Source organism: Narcine bancroftii, chromosome 13, assembly GCF_036971445.1.
Source record: "Narcine bancroftii isolate sNarBan1 chromosome 13, sNarBan1.hap1, whole genome shotgun sequence".
NCBI classification, from domain to species: Eukaryota; Metazoa; Chordata; class Chondrichthyes; order Torpediniformes; family Narcinidae; genus Narcine; species Narcine bancroftii.
Genome location: NC_091481.1, coordinates 2,974,725 through 2,991,078, shown reverse-complemented (window position 1 = coordinate 2,991,078; position 16,354 = coordinate 2,974,725). Strand labels below are relative to the sequence as shown.

General features: G+C 39.5%; 1 protein-coding gene across 12 annotated transcripts in view; it reads right to left on the bottom strand.

Moving 5' to 3' along the window:
- Positions 1–16,354, bottom strand: part of upf2 (UPF2 regulator of nonsense mediated mRNA decay) — a 97,855-nt gene that overhangs the window by 49,225 nt on the left and 32,276 nt on the right. For all 12 annotated transcript variants that reach the window (XR_011347981.1, XM_069908470.1, XM_069908474.1 and 9 more), the window contains 5 exons: positions 14,006–14,191; positions 12,557–12,760; positions 10,372–10,647; positions 8,430–8,613; positions 2,076–2,239 (listed from right to left, as the gene is read on the bottom strand). Coding sequence is in view for 11 of the 12 variants with exons in the window: in XM_069908470.1 (XP_069764571.1) it covers positions 2,076–2,239; positions 8,430–8,613; positions 10,372–10,647; positions 12,557–12,760; positions 14,006–14,191 (1,014 nt within the window). In the remaining variant the exon portion in view is untranslated. The remainder of the gene's footprint in view (positions 1–2,075; positions 2,240–8,429; positions 8,614–10,371; positions 10,648–12,556; positions 12,761–14,005; positions 14,192–16,354) is intronic.

Sequence of the window (16,354 nt, the reverse complement as noted above, 5' to 3'; positions counted from 1 at the left end):
AAAAAGATTTAAAACAAATTTAGCCATACATTATTTCAGTGGTCACAAAACAAACAGATGCAAATACAAAAGAAAAATATCCCACACTTCTCTGCACCGGAAATGTACAAGAGGTGGCAGATATATTCAATAATACTCTCAATTTCATTTCACAAATATTGGTATTGGAAAGTTTCCCTCTGGCATTGCATGCTTCCAAAGCACAAATCTAATTTGATCACACACAAGAAACAGGAGCAAGAGTCAGCCATTTGGTCTGTCGAGCCTTCTCCACAATTCAATAAGATCATGGACTCAGCTCCATCTACCTGCCTTTTCCCCATAACTCGCCGGCTATGCAAAAGCCTCTACTGCTTCCTTGAGCAGAGAATTCCTTAGATTCACTACTCTCTGGGAAGAGCAGTATTTCCCTTCTGTCCTAAATCTACTCCAAATCTTGTCTCATCCACCAGTGGAAACAACTTTCCTGCCTCTACACTACCTATCCCTTTAATGATGCAGTATTATTGATTTCAATAAGACCCCCTTTCATTCTTCTAAATTCCAGTAAGTAGTCACTCTCTCCTTATAGGCTAACCCCCTCATCTCTAGTATCAGTTGGTGGACCTCCTCTGCATGACCTCCAAAAACAGTACATCCTTTCTCAAGGAAGGACTGCACACAGTACTCCAGGTGAACCTCACTAGATCCCTGTACAGTTGTTCAATCTCTCTGGTAATGAAGACCAACATTCCATTTACTGTTTCCTGTGAACTAATTTTTTTTATTCATGCACAAGATCTCCCAAGTCATTCTGCACAACAGCATGCTGTGAATTTTCACCATTTAAATAATCTGATCTATTACTTTTTCTTCCAAAATAGATGACCTCGCACTGACCAACATGGTACTCCATCTGTCAGACCAGTGCCCATTCACTTAACCTATCTATATCTCTCTGCAGACTCTATACACCTACTTTAACCCATTACCAAGAGGGTAAAATATCAGCTTGTGCATAGATTTTATTGTAATTTTCTGCAAACTGACTCATGATGTTCCTGAATCCTCAGAAATGTATTATTTCAGGTTCTCTCCTTCAGAATGTCACGACTCAATCAACACATCACTGTATGGCAGGGTTTTCAAGATGCAATCCAAAGCACTCCTCTGCAAAGCAATGTACACAAATGCAGCAGATTCGGTTTTGCATGTCCCAAAGTAATGAGTCATAAGTCTGATATTGATGGGCTTGATCAAGGAATTCCAGTAGGGTAGCAGCTGGTTGAAGTACATTGTGGGACCGTAACATCCAGACCAACCCGGCTGGGCTGGCACATCCATTCACAGAGAAGTGTACTGTACTATAACATCAGACTATGAAATCAAAGTCATATTATTTAATTAATCACACACACACAAAAAAAATGGAGGTCTCAAAAGAAGGTAAAGCAAAAGCAAAAAAAAAGCCAGATGCTAGAGAAATTCAGCAGTATAAAGCCAGCAACTGTGGAGGGAAATGGACTGTTGATATTTTGGATCAAGCCCCTCAAGGGAAATTCGGTCAGAACTTTGTTCTGTGCTCCAACTTCCTGTGACGATAACTTGGTGATATACAGGGCAAGGGTTTCTTGGTGTTCCTCATTTAGACCACGTAGTAGTACATGAATTATTGATGGAAGGATTCACTGCCTGGAAAGGCAGCAACATGCCATTTTCCAACATTCAATTTGCAAATAAAGTTACAATTTAGGGGAAATTCAAGTAATATTTGCATTTGAATCATATTTCATATACCATCATCAAAATAAAATGTTAACAGGCTCAACTTCATTGTGAAAATGTGCTGGTGTGTTACGATAGCTCAGTGGTTAGACTCTGATCTTGTTAACCAAGGGTCTGTGAGTTTGTTCCTCGCTGGGGCCTCATTTCAGTGAGGGGCGCTTGACAAAGTGGCAACTCGGTCTTCCTTACGGTAGACAAAGTTAAAGAATTTCATGTATGTTACATTTTAAATGTCGTATCCCGTGACAATAATGGAACTTTTACTGGAATCAACCGCTGATTTTGGGCATAATGACAGCAGCATGTCATACCTCTTCTTCATGTTCATTCATTTCACTCTCATTTCCGGACTGTTCCTCTGTTTCTGCTCCACCCTCTTCCTCCTCATCGTCCTCATCGTCATCTGGATTTTCTTCCCCTTCGCCCAGACCAGATAGTTTATCGGATTTGGAATCTTTCCCATCAATAACAAGCCCTATAAGAGTAGATCAAATTTAATCAAACAAAAATTGATTCAGATAAAACTGATCATCCCAACTATAATCCTGGTTCTGTATGGAACATGGAATTTCCTACATTAACACAGGAACAACCAGTGTACATATCCAGATATATGTAAAGTCTATACTTCCACTGTGGGCCAAAGGGTCTGTTCTAGGTTCTACACTTTTTCTTTTACAAGCTAAGGAGATCCAATGAGAGAGCACTGTTAAGTACTTTGGAAGCATGGACTTGAATAACATGGCCAATGCCTGGAGGAACTCGGTAGGTCAGGCAGCATTTCTGAAGGAAGAAGGACAGTTATCCTTTTTGATCAGGATCCTCCTGATGCAGGGTTTTGACCTGAAATATCGACTGCCTCCATGGATGCTGCCTGACCCAATGAACTCCAACACTTCGTTTTCTGCTCCAGTCTCCAAGCATCTCCCATCTTGAGCTTCCAAGGTTGGAAAACACGGCTCTCTATTTGGATGCAGCAATCTCCCACAAAATGTGCAAAATGGCCAGAATGTGCGTGTTAGGGATGTTGACTAAGATGTATACTGTACCAGAAAGCAGTCTACTGGTCTTCTTCAAAAGAATGCTAGCCAGGAAAACAAGTTCTTGGAAGAGCACCTTAGCCAAATGTCGAGTGACTAGTTGCTGTGCTGCAGCGATACAATATAGCCTAATTAAAATGTGTTGCAACCTGGAGTTTTTGGGACCAATTTTTCAGGTCATAGTTGGGTGTGGTTGGGGGTCGACTTTTACACAAATGCTACTTTGATTGCAGTAAATACCCAGGTTGTTCAAGGTGTCGAGAGCTCAGATGGACTGGTGACTGGGCCAAAAATGGAAGGGGAGGGGCTGACTTTTAATGCGATATACAGAAAATACACGATTTCTGGGCCAAAAAAAAGGGTTTGACTTTTATATGGGATTGACTATTACACAAATATATATAGTATGATTATAATTACAAAATTTAACTATTAAAATGAATTTACAGAAACTAAAATGGAAACTGATGCACTTTCACATATGCCTTTGGAAATAAAAATCTAATCTGAGCTCAAAATTCAAATACAAAATATTTACAATATCCTTCAATGGAAGGAACGCCAGGAAGCAAAATTTATCAGTTATCAAAGTCCTTTTAAGTTAGGCCTCTCCACAATTTCTTGCCACTTTAATGTGGCCTGACTTGATACCAGTTGGCCTCATTATCAATCGGCCTGTTTTTCATGGTGAGCTCTGTGCACAAGTCTCTACTTGCATAACATTGCCCTCATGTTTGGTGGCTGTGAGAGAGAGAGAGAGAACGAGCCTTGCCCACAAAATAGCTGAAAATAACTTTGCCCGAGGTAACCACACTTTCTAGCATTTTAAGCTTTTTAATTAAAAAAAAATCAAAGCAAATAAAATTTTTTAATTTGGCCACAATATTTGTCAATGAGAAAAATCAAAGGTTCCATTTATTGTTAAATAATAATAAATTAAAATGTAATACACTGTACATGATACATTTCAAATTTTGTCTGCCGTAACAGAGTTGCCACGAACACTGTCCATTTCCCCTAAAAGTCAGAGAAAGAGACGGAAGTGAGTCCCTTTAGTCATCGAGTGTCTATGGATTTGCCTCCAGTGCTCCTGCAGACTCTGCAGCTGGCACAGACTCCTGTTCAAACCGTCAGCAACCCTAACTCCAGATCTCCGATACAGTCAGGAAGTCTTCAGTGCCCAAGGCCCTTCGGGAGCCTTTCTCACCCTCAGTACCCTCTTGAATCTCAGTTCCAATTCCTGTTCTGCATGAGCCAGCCTCCAGCAGCCTGTGTAAGTCCTTTGACAGCTGAGCCCTTTGCTGGTCTGCCACTGTGATTACCATAGGTTCATTTCCTAGGTTTCTCTTTCTCAACAGGGGCAGGAGTGTCCTCTTTATTAAACAATCAAAACCCTCGTATCCATTTCCTTCCTCATATCATTCCCTGACATTCACATGAATGCAGATATACAGTTTCTGTGCCAGCTTTAACTTGGCAGAACTCAGCAGGCAGACTCCCAACAAAAGGTGAAGAGCTTGAGGCTGATGTCCCTCAAAAATTCATTGACAGAATACAGACGAGGACTCTCTGCCAAAGAGTTTGGACATCAGCAGTTTGAATCCTGAACTTTATATCGCACTAAAAAAAAAAGCAACCTCAAAAGTGGCAAAGGAAGAATCAACCAACTCTTCCTATTTGTGAAAGCACATAAACGATTGGTGGTGATGGGTATTGTTCAGACAACAAATACAAAATCATTTCTGGAACCACTGATTTTAGCGATGACCTGTCTCTTCTATGCATTTGAAAATTAAAAGTACATTGAATAAACTTGTTTAACATTTGGCAAATCAGCAAAATCTATTATTCAAAAATTATTCCAACTAAACCCTGAGAACAATGCAAAAATTATTCCAGCTAAACCCTGAGATAAGAAGCTATATGACCTTTAATGCTTGAGATGTTATTCCAATTCAGAAATGAGAGATGGCTGACAAGTCAGAGTCCAAGTTTCACTATTGCTGGTCTAACATGAGTTAAGTTTGTGTTCTTTGAAAGAACACAAATATGGAAATAGATTATTGGAGCAGCACGGAATTGTCGTGCTTAATGCAACGCCTTTACAGCACCAGTGATTGCGACCAGGGTTCAAATCCAGCGCCGTCTGTAAGGAGCTTGTACGTTTTCCCCGTGTCTGTGGGGGTTTCCCCTGGAAGCTCCAGTTTCCTCCCACCATTCAAAACATAGCAGGGGTGTAGGTTCATTGGGTGTAAATGGACAGCACAGACTCGTGGGCCAAAATGGCCAGTTACTGTTTTGTATATCTAAATTGAAATTTTAAAATAATTTTGAAACATTAACTTCATTTGCTGAACATATGCTTGCATAGATTACAAATGTCTATCTTGTTTTGCTGGTGAACCCATTTTTAAGGTTCAAAAGTGCATTGAAAGGTATTTTTTAATCTTGTCTAATAGTACAAATGACACAGTAATAAAACAGATTTCTTTAAGTATGTACATGTTCCTTTTGCAGCTTTAAATATTACAAAAATCAAGGAAAAATAAAAGACAGATGGGCTGGACAAATTTTCTGCAATTAAATGCTCAACTAAAAAGCCCAAAACATTTGAGAGACAAATATTCCAAATCATTAACACATCTTTCAGTACCATAAATGCAACAATGTCCTGGCAACTACTACGAAGCTGTGGCCAATTACTGTATTGCGATCAAAGACCTTTGAGAAATTCCATCCGCACCCTAACTGAATCCATGAACAACAGCCCTTTCAATAGAAATTTTTTCCATTAACAATGCCTCTAATTTACATCAAACAAGAACATTGTCAGATCACTCATTACATTCCCCTCAATAAACTTATAAACATTGACTTGAGAGAATAACATTTACTTGGCAGAGTCCAAATACTGTCAGTGTACTATAGTTGGCAGCATTTTCTCCTCAGTCAAAAGTTGGTGGGTTTAAAGCCCAATGCAGGGTCAATTTTCACTCCGGATAACTTCTCTCCAGAATTTATCAAAGGACTTCATGTTAATGAAGCTAAAAGAAGGTACGAGGAAACTATGGCAAGCAGGGTGAAAACTAATCCAAAAGAGTTCTACAAATATGTTAATGGTAAAAGGAAAGCTAGAGACAAAATTGGTCCCTTAGAAAATCAGAGCGGAAAACTGTGTGTGGAGCCTAGAGAAATGGGGGAGATATTGAACAGTTTCTTTTCTTCGGTATTCACTAAGGAGAAGGATATTGGGAGATGTGAGATAAAAAAAGCAAATTGGGTAAATATGGGGAATATAGAAATTACAAAAGATGTAGTTTTAGGGCTTTTGAAGAATATAAAGGTGGATAAGTCTCCGGGACCAGACGGGATCTTCCCCAGGACATTGAGAGAAGTGAAGGAGGAAATAGCAGAGGCTCTGGCGGTAATTTTCCAAATGTCATTAGATATGGGGATAGTGCCGGAGGATTGGCGCATTGCGCATGTGGTTCCGTTATTTAAAAAGGGTTCAAGGAGGAAGCCTGGCAACTATCGGCCTGTAAGTTTGACGTCTGTGGTAGGTAAATTAATAGAGAAAATTCTTAGAGATAGTACTTATAAACATCTGGATAGACAGGGTCTGATCAGGAGCACTCAACATGGATTTGTGGGAGGAAGGTCATGTTTGACCAATCTGATTGAATTTTTTGAAGAGGTGACTAAGAATGTGGATGAGGGTAGCGCAGTGGATGTTGTCTATATGGACTTCAGTAAGGACTTCGATAAGGTACCACATGGAAGGTTAGTTAGGAAGGTGCAGTCTTTAGGTATAAATTTTGAGATAGTCAAATGGATTGAACATTGGCTGAAAGGGAGAGGCCAGAGAGTGGTAGTGGATAATTGTCTGTCAGGTTGGAGGCCGGTGACCAGTGGTGTGCCTCAAGGATCTGTATTGGGCCCATTGTTGTTCGTTATATACATTAATGATCTAGATGATGGGGTGGTGAATTGGATTAGTAAATATGCAGACGATACTAAGATAGGTGGAATAGTGGATAATGAAGAAGGTTTTCAAGGATTGCAGAGGGATTTGGGCTGCTTAGAAAAGTGGGCTGAAAAATGGCAGATGGAATTTAATGCTGATAAGTGTGAGGTGCTTCATTTTGGTAAGAAGAATCAGAACAGGACATACGTGGTAAATGGGAGAGCATTGATGAATACAGAAGAGCAGAAAGATTTAGGAGTAACGGTACATCGTTCCCTGAAGGTAGAAACTCACGTGAATAGGGTGGTGAAGAAGGCTTTTAGTATGCTGGCCTTTATCAATCATTGCATGGAATATAGGAGTTGGGAGGTGATGTTGAGATTGTATAATACGTTGGTGCGGCCTAATTTGGAGTTCTATGTGCAGTTCTGGTCGCCTAATTATAGGCAGGATATAAACAGAGTGGAGAGTGTGCAGAGAAGGTTTACCAGAATGTTACCTGGGTTTAAGCATCTAGAGTATAGGGAGAGATTGGACAGATTAGGTCTTTATTCTTTGGAGCGTAGAAGGTTGAGAGGGGATTTGATAGAAGTATTTAAGATTATGAAAGGGATAGACAGAGTGGATGTGGATAGTCTATTTCCGTTAAGAGGAGGAAAGATTAAAACAAGAGGACATGAGTTAAGAATTAAGGGGCAGAGGTTTAGAGGTAACATGAGGGGGAACTGCTTTACTCAGAGAGTGGTAGCCGTGTGGAATGAGCTTCCGGGAGAAATAGTGGCGGCGGAGTCAATTGTATTATTTAAGAAAAGGTTGGACAGGTATATGGATGAGAAAAAGATGGAGGGTTATGGGCATTGTGCAGGGAGGTGGGACTAGAGAGGGATGTTTGGTTCGGTGTGGACTAGAAGGGCCTAATGGCCTGTTTCCATGCTGTAATTGTTATGTTATGTTAATCTCATGGCAATCCTGGCCTTGCACCATCAGAGATATTCATTTGTACCATTCACCCCTTTTCAAATCTCGAATTAAAACTGACCAGTTTCCTCTTTTTCCCAGCTTCCCTTCCCACAGATGCTGCCTGATCTGTTGAGAATTTCCAGCATTTTGGATTCCCAATATCACCAATTATCAAATATATTTTCATGAAGAATATACATCTACATCAGATGCAAACTTCAAAACACATTTGATTAGCTGTGAAATATTTTAAGACACTGAAGTTACAAAAGTCACTGAATTTTTATTCTCTTATTTTTATTCGCCCTTCAAGAAGGCACAGATGCAACTTATTTGTTAACAGAAAATATGTTGTCAGAGAATAACTCTCATTGTTAAGCGAATGAAGACATCAATCATATTTATCAATAAAGTTCCAAGATTGGCGTGTAGAAGAAGTTTCCCCAAACACTGAATGACCATTTCAATGATTACTGCCTAATTTAGAGTCCCTCCAGATTCTCAATGGTTATCTTCAAACTCCTCAAAAAATACTTTAAAAATGGATGAGAGAAATCAAGTCATCAGTAGCACAGGGAGCCTGTATTATTTGTATTGGCAACTTCAATTGGGAAATAGCACAGAGTAAAATTGGTTAAGAAGCATTAAAGAGCTCCAAGAGCAGTGAAAAACCATCGCAATATCATCTGAGCTTTGCTTACCTAGTTTAATCAGGAATTCATGTTCCAGTTCCTGTACTTGTTTGACGGCCTCTTCAAGGGAGGAGCAGAATTTCATCTTGGGTCGAAGCAGTTCAAGGATGTCACTTATCATGTAATCAACATCAATGGGAAAAGGGTGGTCTTTTGTCCACACATCCAAACTCTTCTTCCACCAGATATACCGCTTTTGTGGAGAAAAAACAATTGTTAGCACGATTACCATTAAAAACAATGTAGATTATTAACAATCAGATACAACATTAGTTGTGCATTCAATGGAACTTCCGAGATTAATACACCCAATTTATTCTAACTTTGAGCTATTAAAATAACTTATGCTACTTATAGTAATCAGCTAGATAAGAAAGATGAAATGAGAAATGCTGGATACAAAACAGCAACGGTGAGAGAAAAATAAAAGTATTCATACAGCATTATATTTGACCACCATAGGGCTTGTTATCAATACCCATCAATCAAAAAACCTCAATGTCTATTTGTGCTCTTAAGGCATGCAATTATAGTTAATGATCAACGCTTTCGTCTTTAAAACATGAAGAGAAATAAGAAGAGACACCTTCATTTTCTTTTACTCAGTCTGGGCAGCTTGACCATTTCATTCCCAGAGTGAGAAAAGATACATTTTTAAAACTGATCGGAGATGCTTCCTTTTAATTTTTTTTGAACTGATGATAATTCAGCAAAGAGTGTTCAGTCTGGCAACAGCCATTGCAGAGAATCAACCCCCCTCCCTGCTACAAATGATCCAGCTTCGCACAGATTTACGTTTTTTTATTAGAAAATGACACATTTCCATGCAAAAGAATATTGTTTTTCAGCATGGCTATCTGAAACCTTGCAACAAATGATCGCCCCAAAAAGAGAAATAAAGCAGCTCTTATAATCCGTGCACATCACTGCATAAACTTTACCCTGTTCCGATCACAGTATCATTGACTGATTTATAATCCTAATTTTTCCCTCACATATTCAATGCATTGTAAAAGACAGCTTTGCTAATTGAAGGAAGTGGAGAGCAATTTGGCTAGAATAAAAGCAGCCAGTCATACAGCACCATTTCTGGACCAAACTAAATTTCATTAACTGACTATGTATCACTGACTTGAAAACTCTCTACATACTTGACTGTATCCCATCAGTATGCATCACAGGTTGAGATAGGAACTGCTCTATCCAAGTCTGCAAGAAACTGCAGAGTATGAACACAGCTCAGGCCATTACACAAACCAACTTCCCCTCCATCAGCTCAGTCTGTACCTCCTACTATCTTCAGAAAGCTGGCCACATATTAAAGGGCCCATCCCACCCAAGCAAACAAGACACGATCGTGAAGATGTGAACATTACAGATTCAGGAAGTTTCTTTTCTGTTGTTATCAGACACCATCTCTCACTGAGAGATGGTGCGAGACCTGCTAAGTTCCTCCAACAATTTTTGTGCTTTTACTACATCAGTGGTTCTCAACCTTTTTTTTCCCCCTACTCACATAGCACCTTAAATAATCCCTGACTCACCACAGAGTACCTGTGGTATGCCACAGGTACTCTGTGGTTAATGAGGGATTACTTAAGGTGGTGTGTGAGTGGAAAGAAAAAGGTTGAGAAGCATTACTACAACAAAAAGCATTTGCAGATATTTTTGTTTCATTCCAAAGATATGCTTGCATTGTTTTTAACTGTACTTTATATCCTGCACTTTGCTTGGGTAACAATATACCTGAACTATTAAGACTTATTGTAACACTACTCCCTGCACTTTTATATATTATTGCACTACCTGCTGTATGAATTGACTTGCCTGGATAGTATGCAAAACATTTTAGTGCATCTCAGTACACGTGATAATAAATAATTCAATTAAAAAAGTGTTAAACTAAACAAGACATTTGAAAGTAGGGCTATTTTGTGTAATTGAAAGCCACCTGGAAATAGACCAGGAAACAGTCCAGCTTCCGTTTGCTGGATCCTCTGTCGAAGTATTGTCCACAGGTGTCCAGCAAAGTGCAGACCAGTCGAATGCGGAACAAGTGCTCTGGTGGGTCCAGGGGTGTGGCACTGCCATCAGCGCTGATGCCGAACGTAATGAAGGAATACAAAATTCGGAAGATGACCGCAGATTCCACCATTCTATAATTGTACAGCTCTCCGAGGAACTTAACGCTACTGACTCGCCTTTGGTTGAATTTGGGTTGGTTGACCTGAAACAGAAAGTGTCCCTCATTGTAATGTGCACAAGCAAAATTCACATGGAAATGTTGTCAAATGTGGTTTTGACCTGCTCTCTGGTGCTGGATCATTACCATTGTTACCAAAACAGAAACTCAGATTGGTCCTGTCTTCATTATATTTTGTTTTAAAAAAAGAGCACATCATTTCAAGATTCAAAAGTTCTGGAGGAACTCAGCAGGTCTTGCAGCATCCATAGGAAGATATATAGCGAACATTTCCGGCCGAAGTGTTTGAGCTCAAAAAGGATTCAGAGCTGAAGCATTTTTATCTTTACCCCCTGTGAACACTGTGAAACCTGCTGAGCTCCCCCAGCATTACTGGACTTTTTCTACTATCACGGTGTCTGCAGACATTTCAAGTTTAGTATTTTCAATAACAATATCTGTCTCTTAAATTTCACATCCAGTCAGTTGCTTCTCTCTATTACAGGAGGCTCTGACTGAGTCTTCGTCAGCAACAAAAAGAATAAGAGCATGAAGATGTTATTTCCCTTCCACTCAGATCTGGTGTCAGGCCACAGTATTCCCCAGTGCAGGCCGTCAGAACTAACTTCATCCCTAGCTACCTCATCACCCATTGAGTCCACTTCAAAAGTCCAACGCCTCTCTCAGTGCTGGATTCCGTGTAAAATGCTGGATGTGAAACAATTATCAGTGACTCCGTTTTTATTTATACAAATCATGGTTACAAACATTCCTTTTATATTTCATTGAATTTCCCCCAGAACGCTGTATTAAAATTGGGAAACTCCTATCCCACTGCTCCCCACAAAAGCAGATCTCCCAGTCTTGAAGTCATCAAACTATTGCTCCTAATGACAAGAAAACAGTGCTGAGCGAGTTGGGAAGGGGGCTGAGAAAATTGTTGTAATTTCTAATCGTCCAACATCCTTCCAACAAGGTAAAGAGATTCCGTTTCCTGGTTTATGTGTGGAATAATGGTAGGTTTAGAACCAAGCACCAGCAATAATCACCATCCTTAAAGGGTAAAACAGGGAAAAGTTGCTGCATCTTGACAAGTGATCATTGCCATAAACCCAATACTTTTTGCAACATGCAGATAAATATAATTTCCTATAAAAAGTCTGAATCAGATTCAGGGATGGTTTCTTTCTTGCTGTTATCAGACTCCTGAATGAACCCCAAAATGGTATTATGTTGTCTTTACTTTGTCCCAACTGATTGTTCCCTGTAACACTACACTTCAATTTTTTTAATTTGGACAACAGGCCCTGTCGGCCCACAAACCTGCACTGCCTGATTTACACCCAATTAGCCTCCCATCCTCATTCGTTGCAGGAGTGCAATTTAAATATATCCAAGAATAAAGTTATCATTCCCAAGTTTTAACATCCATAAAATAGGTGTCTGACTTCCTTTATTTCACTCTTCCAACCATTTTTCTAAACAGTCCCTTTTTCTCCACCCAGCACAAACCTCTCACCACTCACGTTGTTTACACATTGGCTTCTTCACACGCACGTCATTGCAACTCCTTGCTCTGACCGCAATTGCATGTTGCCAACAGCAGCTGGCCTGCACATGGGCACCACCCCCCCACGCACACGTCATTCTAAACGAAAACTCACGGAGTCAGGTCCTGATAGGTACACAACCGCGACAACGTTTTGAAAGTTGGGAGGAAACCGGAGCACCCAGAAAAAACCTAACCAGAGACGGAAGAACGTAAACTCCTTACAGACAGCACCTGATTCAAACCCGGCGCTTCAATAGTGGTGCACTAACTGTGCCACCCAGCACTACTCTTGTAGGGTACTTCTGTAGCATGTATGAGATGTGACATTAAACTTGAAGGTGAAACTGAAGCATTGAGAGTCAACTGAGGATATTGCTTAATATTTAGACCAAATTTCATCACCTCCATTCCTAAACGAATGTCTTCTAGTACTCCATCAACAACATGTATTCCCACATCTTCCTGGTATGGCACCAAGCCCGCCAACAAATTTGCAACACAGTGGATACTGTTGTATTTCACATTCCAGATGTTGATCATGCAGTTAATGACATACTCCTTCACCTCCAGATCATGCCATGCCAATTTTCTCATCTGTCTCAAGACCTAGAATATAAAACTTTTATTAGGTGTCATATTAAAATATACATTCAGCTCCACACTTTAGTAACATTATTTTCAACCTCTATCCCGGCATTTTTGATACATTTGACAGTCATTGTTTTCTTGTCAATTTTAATTTTATTTTTCCTTGTGTTGCAAACTATACAGAGTTAACAGTCCAAAAATCCGGACTGCTTGAGCATTGGATCCGTCCAGATTCTCGGGCAGCACTTTTAAAATTCAAATGAAAGGAATAAAGAAGAGATGAACAGGGAAATTTTGACAGTTTATTCATTAGCAAATACAGCGTGCTTCATTTATCAAAACGAACAGTTTTAAAGAAAACTAAAATCAACAAGCACGGGCGCTTGTTGCCATGGTGTACCTGTGGCATTTACGCACGCACGCAAGCACACAAAAGCCCGCTAAATTTCAAAAGCTCGAGTTTTCGAAAAGTCCAGATTCTCGAGTGGTCCAGATTTCTGGCATCTGGATTTTTGGACTTCTACTGCATTGCAAGCTGTGCCTCAGGGTAAAATTTGACCAAAAAAAAAAAGATGACAATAAAAAGTTCTTTACTAGGATTTAACTTTGCACCACAATCAAATAGTCCCCTAGAAAAATAACCTTGTTATCATAATAAATAAAGGTTCTATGCATGAGAGTGGTTGAATAAGCATACAAGTTGAGTGCTTCTAATAGTAGCTTCTACGGTGACACAATTCCATTAGAGGAAAACACTAAAGTCAGGAGACCCTGTGATTGTAGTAAAAACATACAGAAATGCTGGAGGAACTCAGCTGGTCTCACAGCATCCAACTACTCACCAACTACTTTTAAAGTGGGATTGTCACAAGATTAAGGCAACCAATGTACTGGAGTGGATTCAAGGAAAAGTGTTATTACCCTTCAAGGTAGTAGCACAATTTAAAAAAAAAAAGATCATCTGACAGGTTGCTCTTGGTTTCATATCTCATTGAATGGGCAAATTGGTTGACAACTCAGCATTTAAACGTCTTGATCAAGTTGGATTGGTTGTGCTTCTCAGTGGAAATGGTGCCAATGAATCAAAGGTAAAGCTTGTTAATTCAAACATTCAAGAGGAGTGCTGCTAGCAAAGGTGCTTTCATTTGCACTGAAAAAGGCAATCAAGTTAGAAATAAAACAATACAACGTTGACCTCATTGTATTTTTTGCGGAACCTTTTGAGAAGAGAGTGAATGATTATTTTAATTAACTAGCAATTACCTTTTCTGTTGTGACCTTGGACAAGTCCTTGTAGAGAAGCTTACGGATATATTCCTGAAGGGGAGGACGTTTCTTTCTCACCGTTTTCTCCACAGGAGGAGGGTTACAGTAGTAATAGGCATTTTCCACCATTGTAACATAACGAGCATCCAAGTGCATTGCCTGCTTCTTCCGCATCATTTGCTCCTGAAGAGGTGACAGAAGTGTTGTTGGCAGAAAGAGATCAGAAAACATTTTGAAGGGCAAAGAATCAACATTAAATACAAGAGTAATTAAGCAAATTTCATCCACGCCAAATATGGTAAGCATACAAAGAACATGAAATGCACTTCAAATTTGTAGTTAGCCAGCACTCTTTCAGACTACAGCTTTTGTAAATTTGAACATCTAAACTATTCAGCAAAATTATGCAAATCAGGCTTTAAAAAAGTATTCGAGATGGAAATCAAACTGCAGGAATCGACTTAGTAACAGTTGTTAGCTTTGCCATAATAAATACGGAGGTGCTGTGCAAATCTGACATGTATCAACTGCAGACTGTTCAATAACATTTCTCAAAAGATGTACATCCAAAGCATTTCAGAACAGTAGAAAATGAAAACATATCCCAGTCGCAAATTATAATAGAATACTTGATCACAAAAACATTACCATTAAATACATCTGAATCGCTCCCAGAAAACAGAATGAAAAATATTCTCGACTGTTGCATCAACATGTCTGGTGTTGATCAGGTCAATGAACTGCTTATTTCTAAGAATTTGAAGCTACCTCCTCTTTCCACTTCAGTGCCATGGAAATGTGGAAAAATGTCTTTTTCCTCCAAAAATCTTGTAATGTTGGAAATTATTTAGAGAGCACGAATAGAAGCCAGTCAGTCTTCTGTTTGGATTAAGAAGATACTAGCAATAGAAACTCCAGAAGTCCACAATGGGATACATGGCAAAGAGATCAATGTTGCTTCACAATTAATAGGACACATGTTTATACCCTCATAAGCACTTAAAGTTATTTAATATTTTCATCAATTCTCTGTGGAACAATAAATTCCACCCTCCGCTGATTCTCCACACGGTTTACATTTGCCACAAACCTCCAGTGCCAGATTCCAAGCATTCTCCACCTACGATGTACAAATAGGCAGCATGGTTAGCGTAGTGAGTAGCGCAATGTTCTTACAGCGCCAGCAGACTGGGTTCAAATGCGCCGCTGACTGTAAGTTTGTATGTTCTGCAAGTGTCTGTGTGGGTCCCCAGGTGTTCTGGTTTCTTCCCACCTTTCAAAACGCACGGGGCTGCAGGTTAATTTGGGTGTAATTAGCTGGCATGTTAAATAGCCAGAATTGGCTTCTACCATGTTGCAAACAATGTACATTGGACACCATTTTAAAAATGTACATTGGACACCATTTTAAAAATGTATATTGGATGCCATGTTTTAAAACCACCATATCTTTGAAAAAATTGAAACACAATGTATCTTAAGCAGAGGAAAAACAGGTCAAGGTATTAAAAAATCAGGGAGCCATTTGGTTCAGTCAGCTCCCGATACAACATATCAGAATTTGACCTACATTTACAGAGATGAAAACTCAAGCCAAGATGTGGCTACAGCAACAAAAGTCAATCAATGGAAGATATTGTCAGCCAGTCTGACTTCTGAATTTCCCTTGGGCTCATAAGTGACATTTAGGCTGCCAAAAAATTGGCTCCAAAATCTGATTATCGATGTTCAAACTGCTACCAGATCGATCAGAAGGCATAGAACTCCATTACATTCATTTCCCACACCCGAACCTCAATAATATTTCAGAGGAATACATTCTGCATTTTAATATTTATTTTCCAGAATTTTAGAACATTTTGGAACGTTGCACACATTAAAATTGGGACAGGACCAACATGGTACAACATTTGTATACATATCCCAATAGTTGGCACCAAATGGAAAGGATAACAGTGTTGACTTCATCTAGATTCTGAAACAGTTCACAAGTAAAAATTCAATAAAAAAAATCTATATTCCTAATTTACACTTTTGCCAGGGAACACTGAGTTAAAACAAAAACTTTTTAGAATGCAATTCTAATTGTAAAGAAGATAAAGTACCACAGAGATATCACTGTGACATCTGTCTCCGAGGGCAATGTCAGAACATCATTCAAGATGCTGTACCCTTGCAAGGCGTCAGGCACTGACTGGCAGGGTGCTGAAAATCTGCACCAACCAACTAGCCAGAGTGTTCACAGGCATGTTCAGGGGTTCCCACCTGCTTCAAAAGGGCATCAACCATCCTTATACACAAGAAGAGCTGCCTCAATGACTACCGCCCAGTGGCCCTAACTTCAAC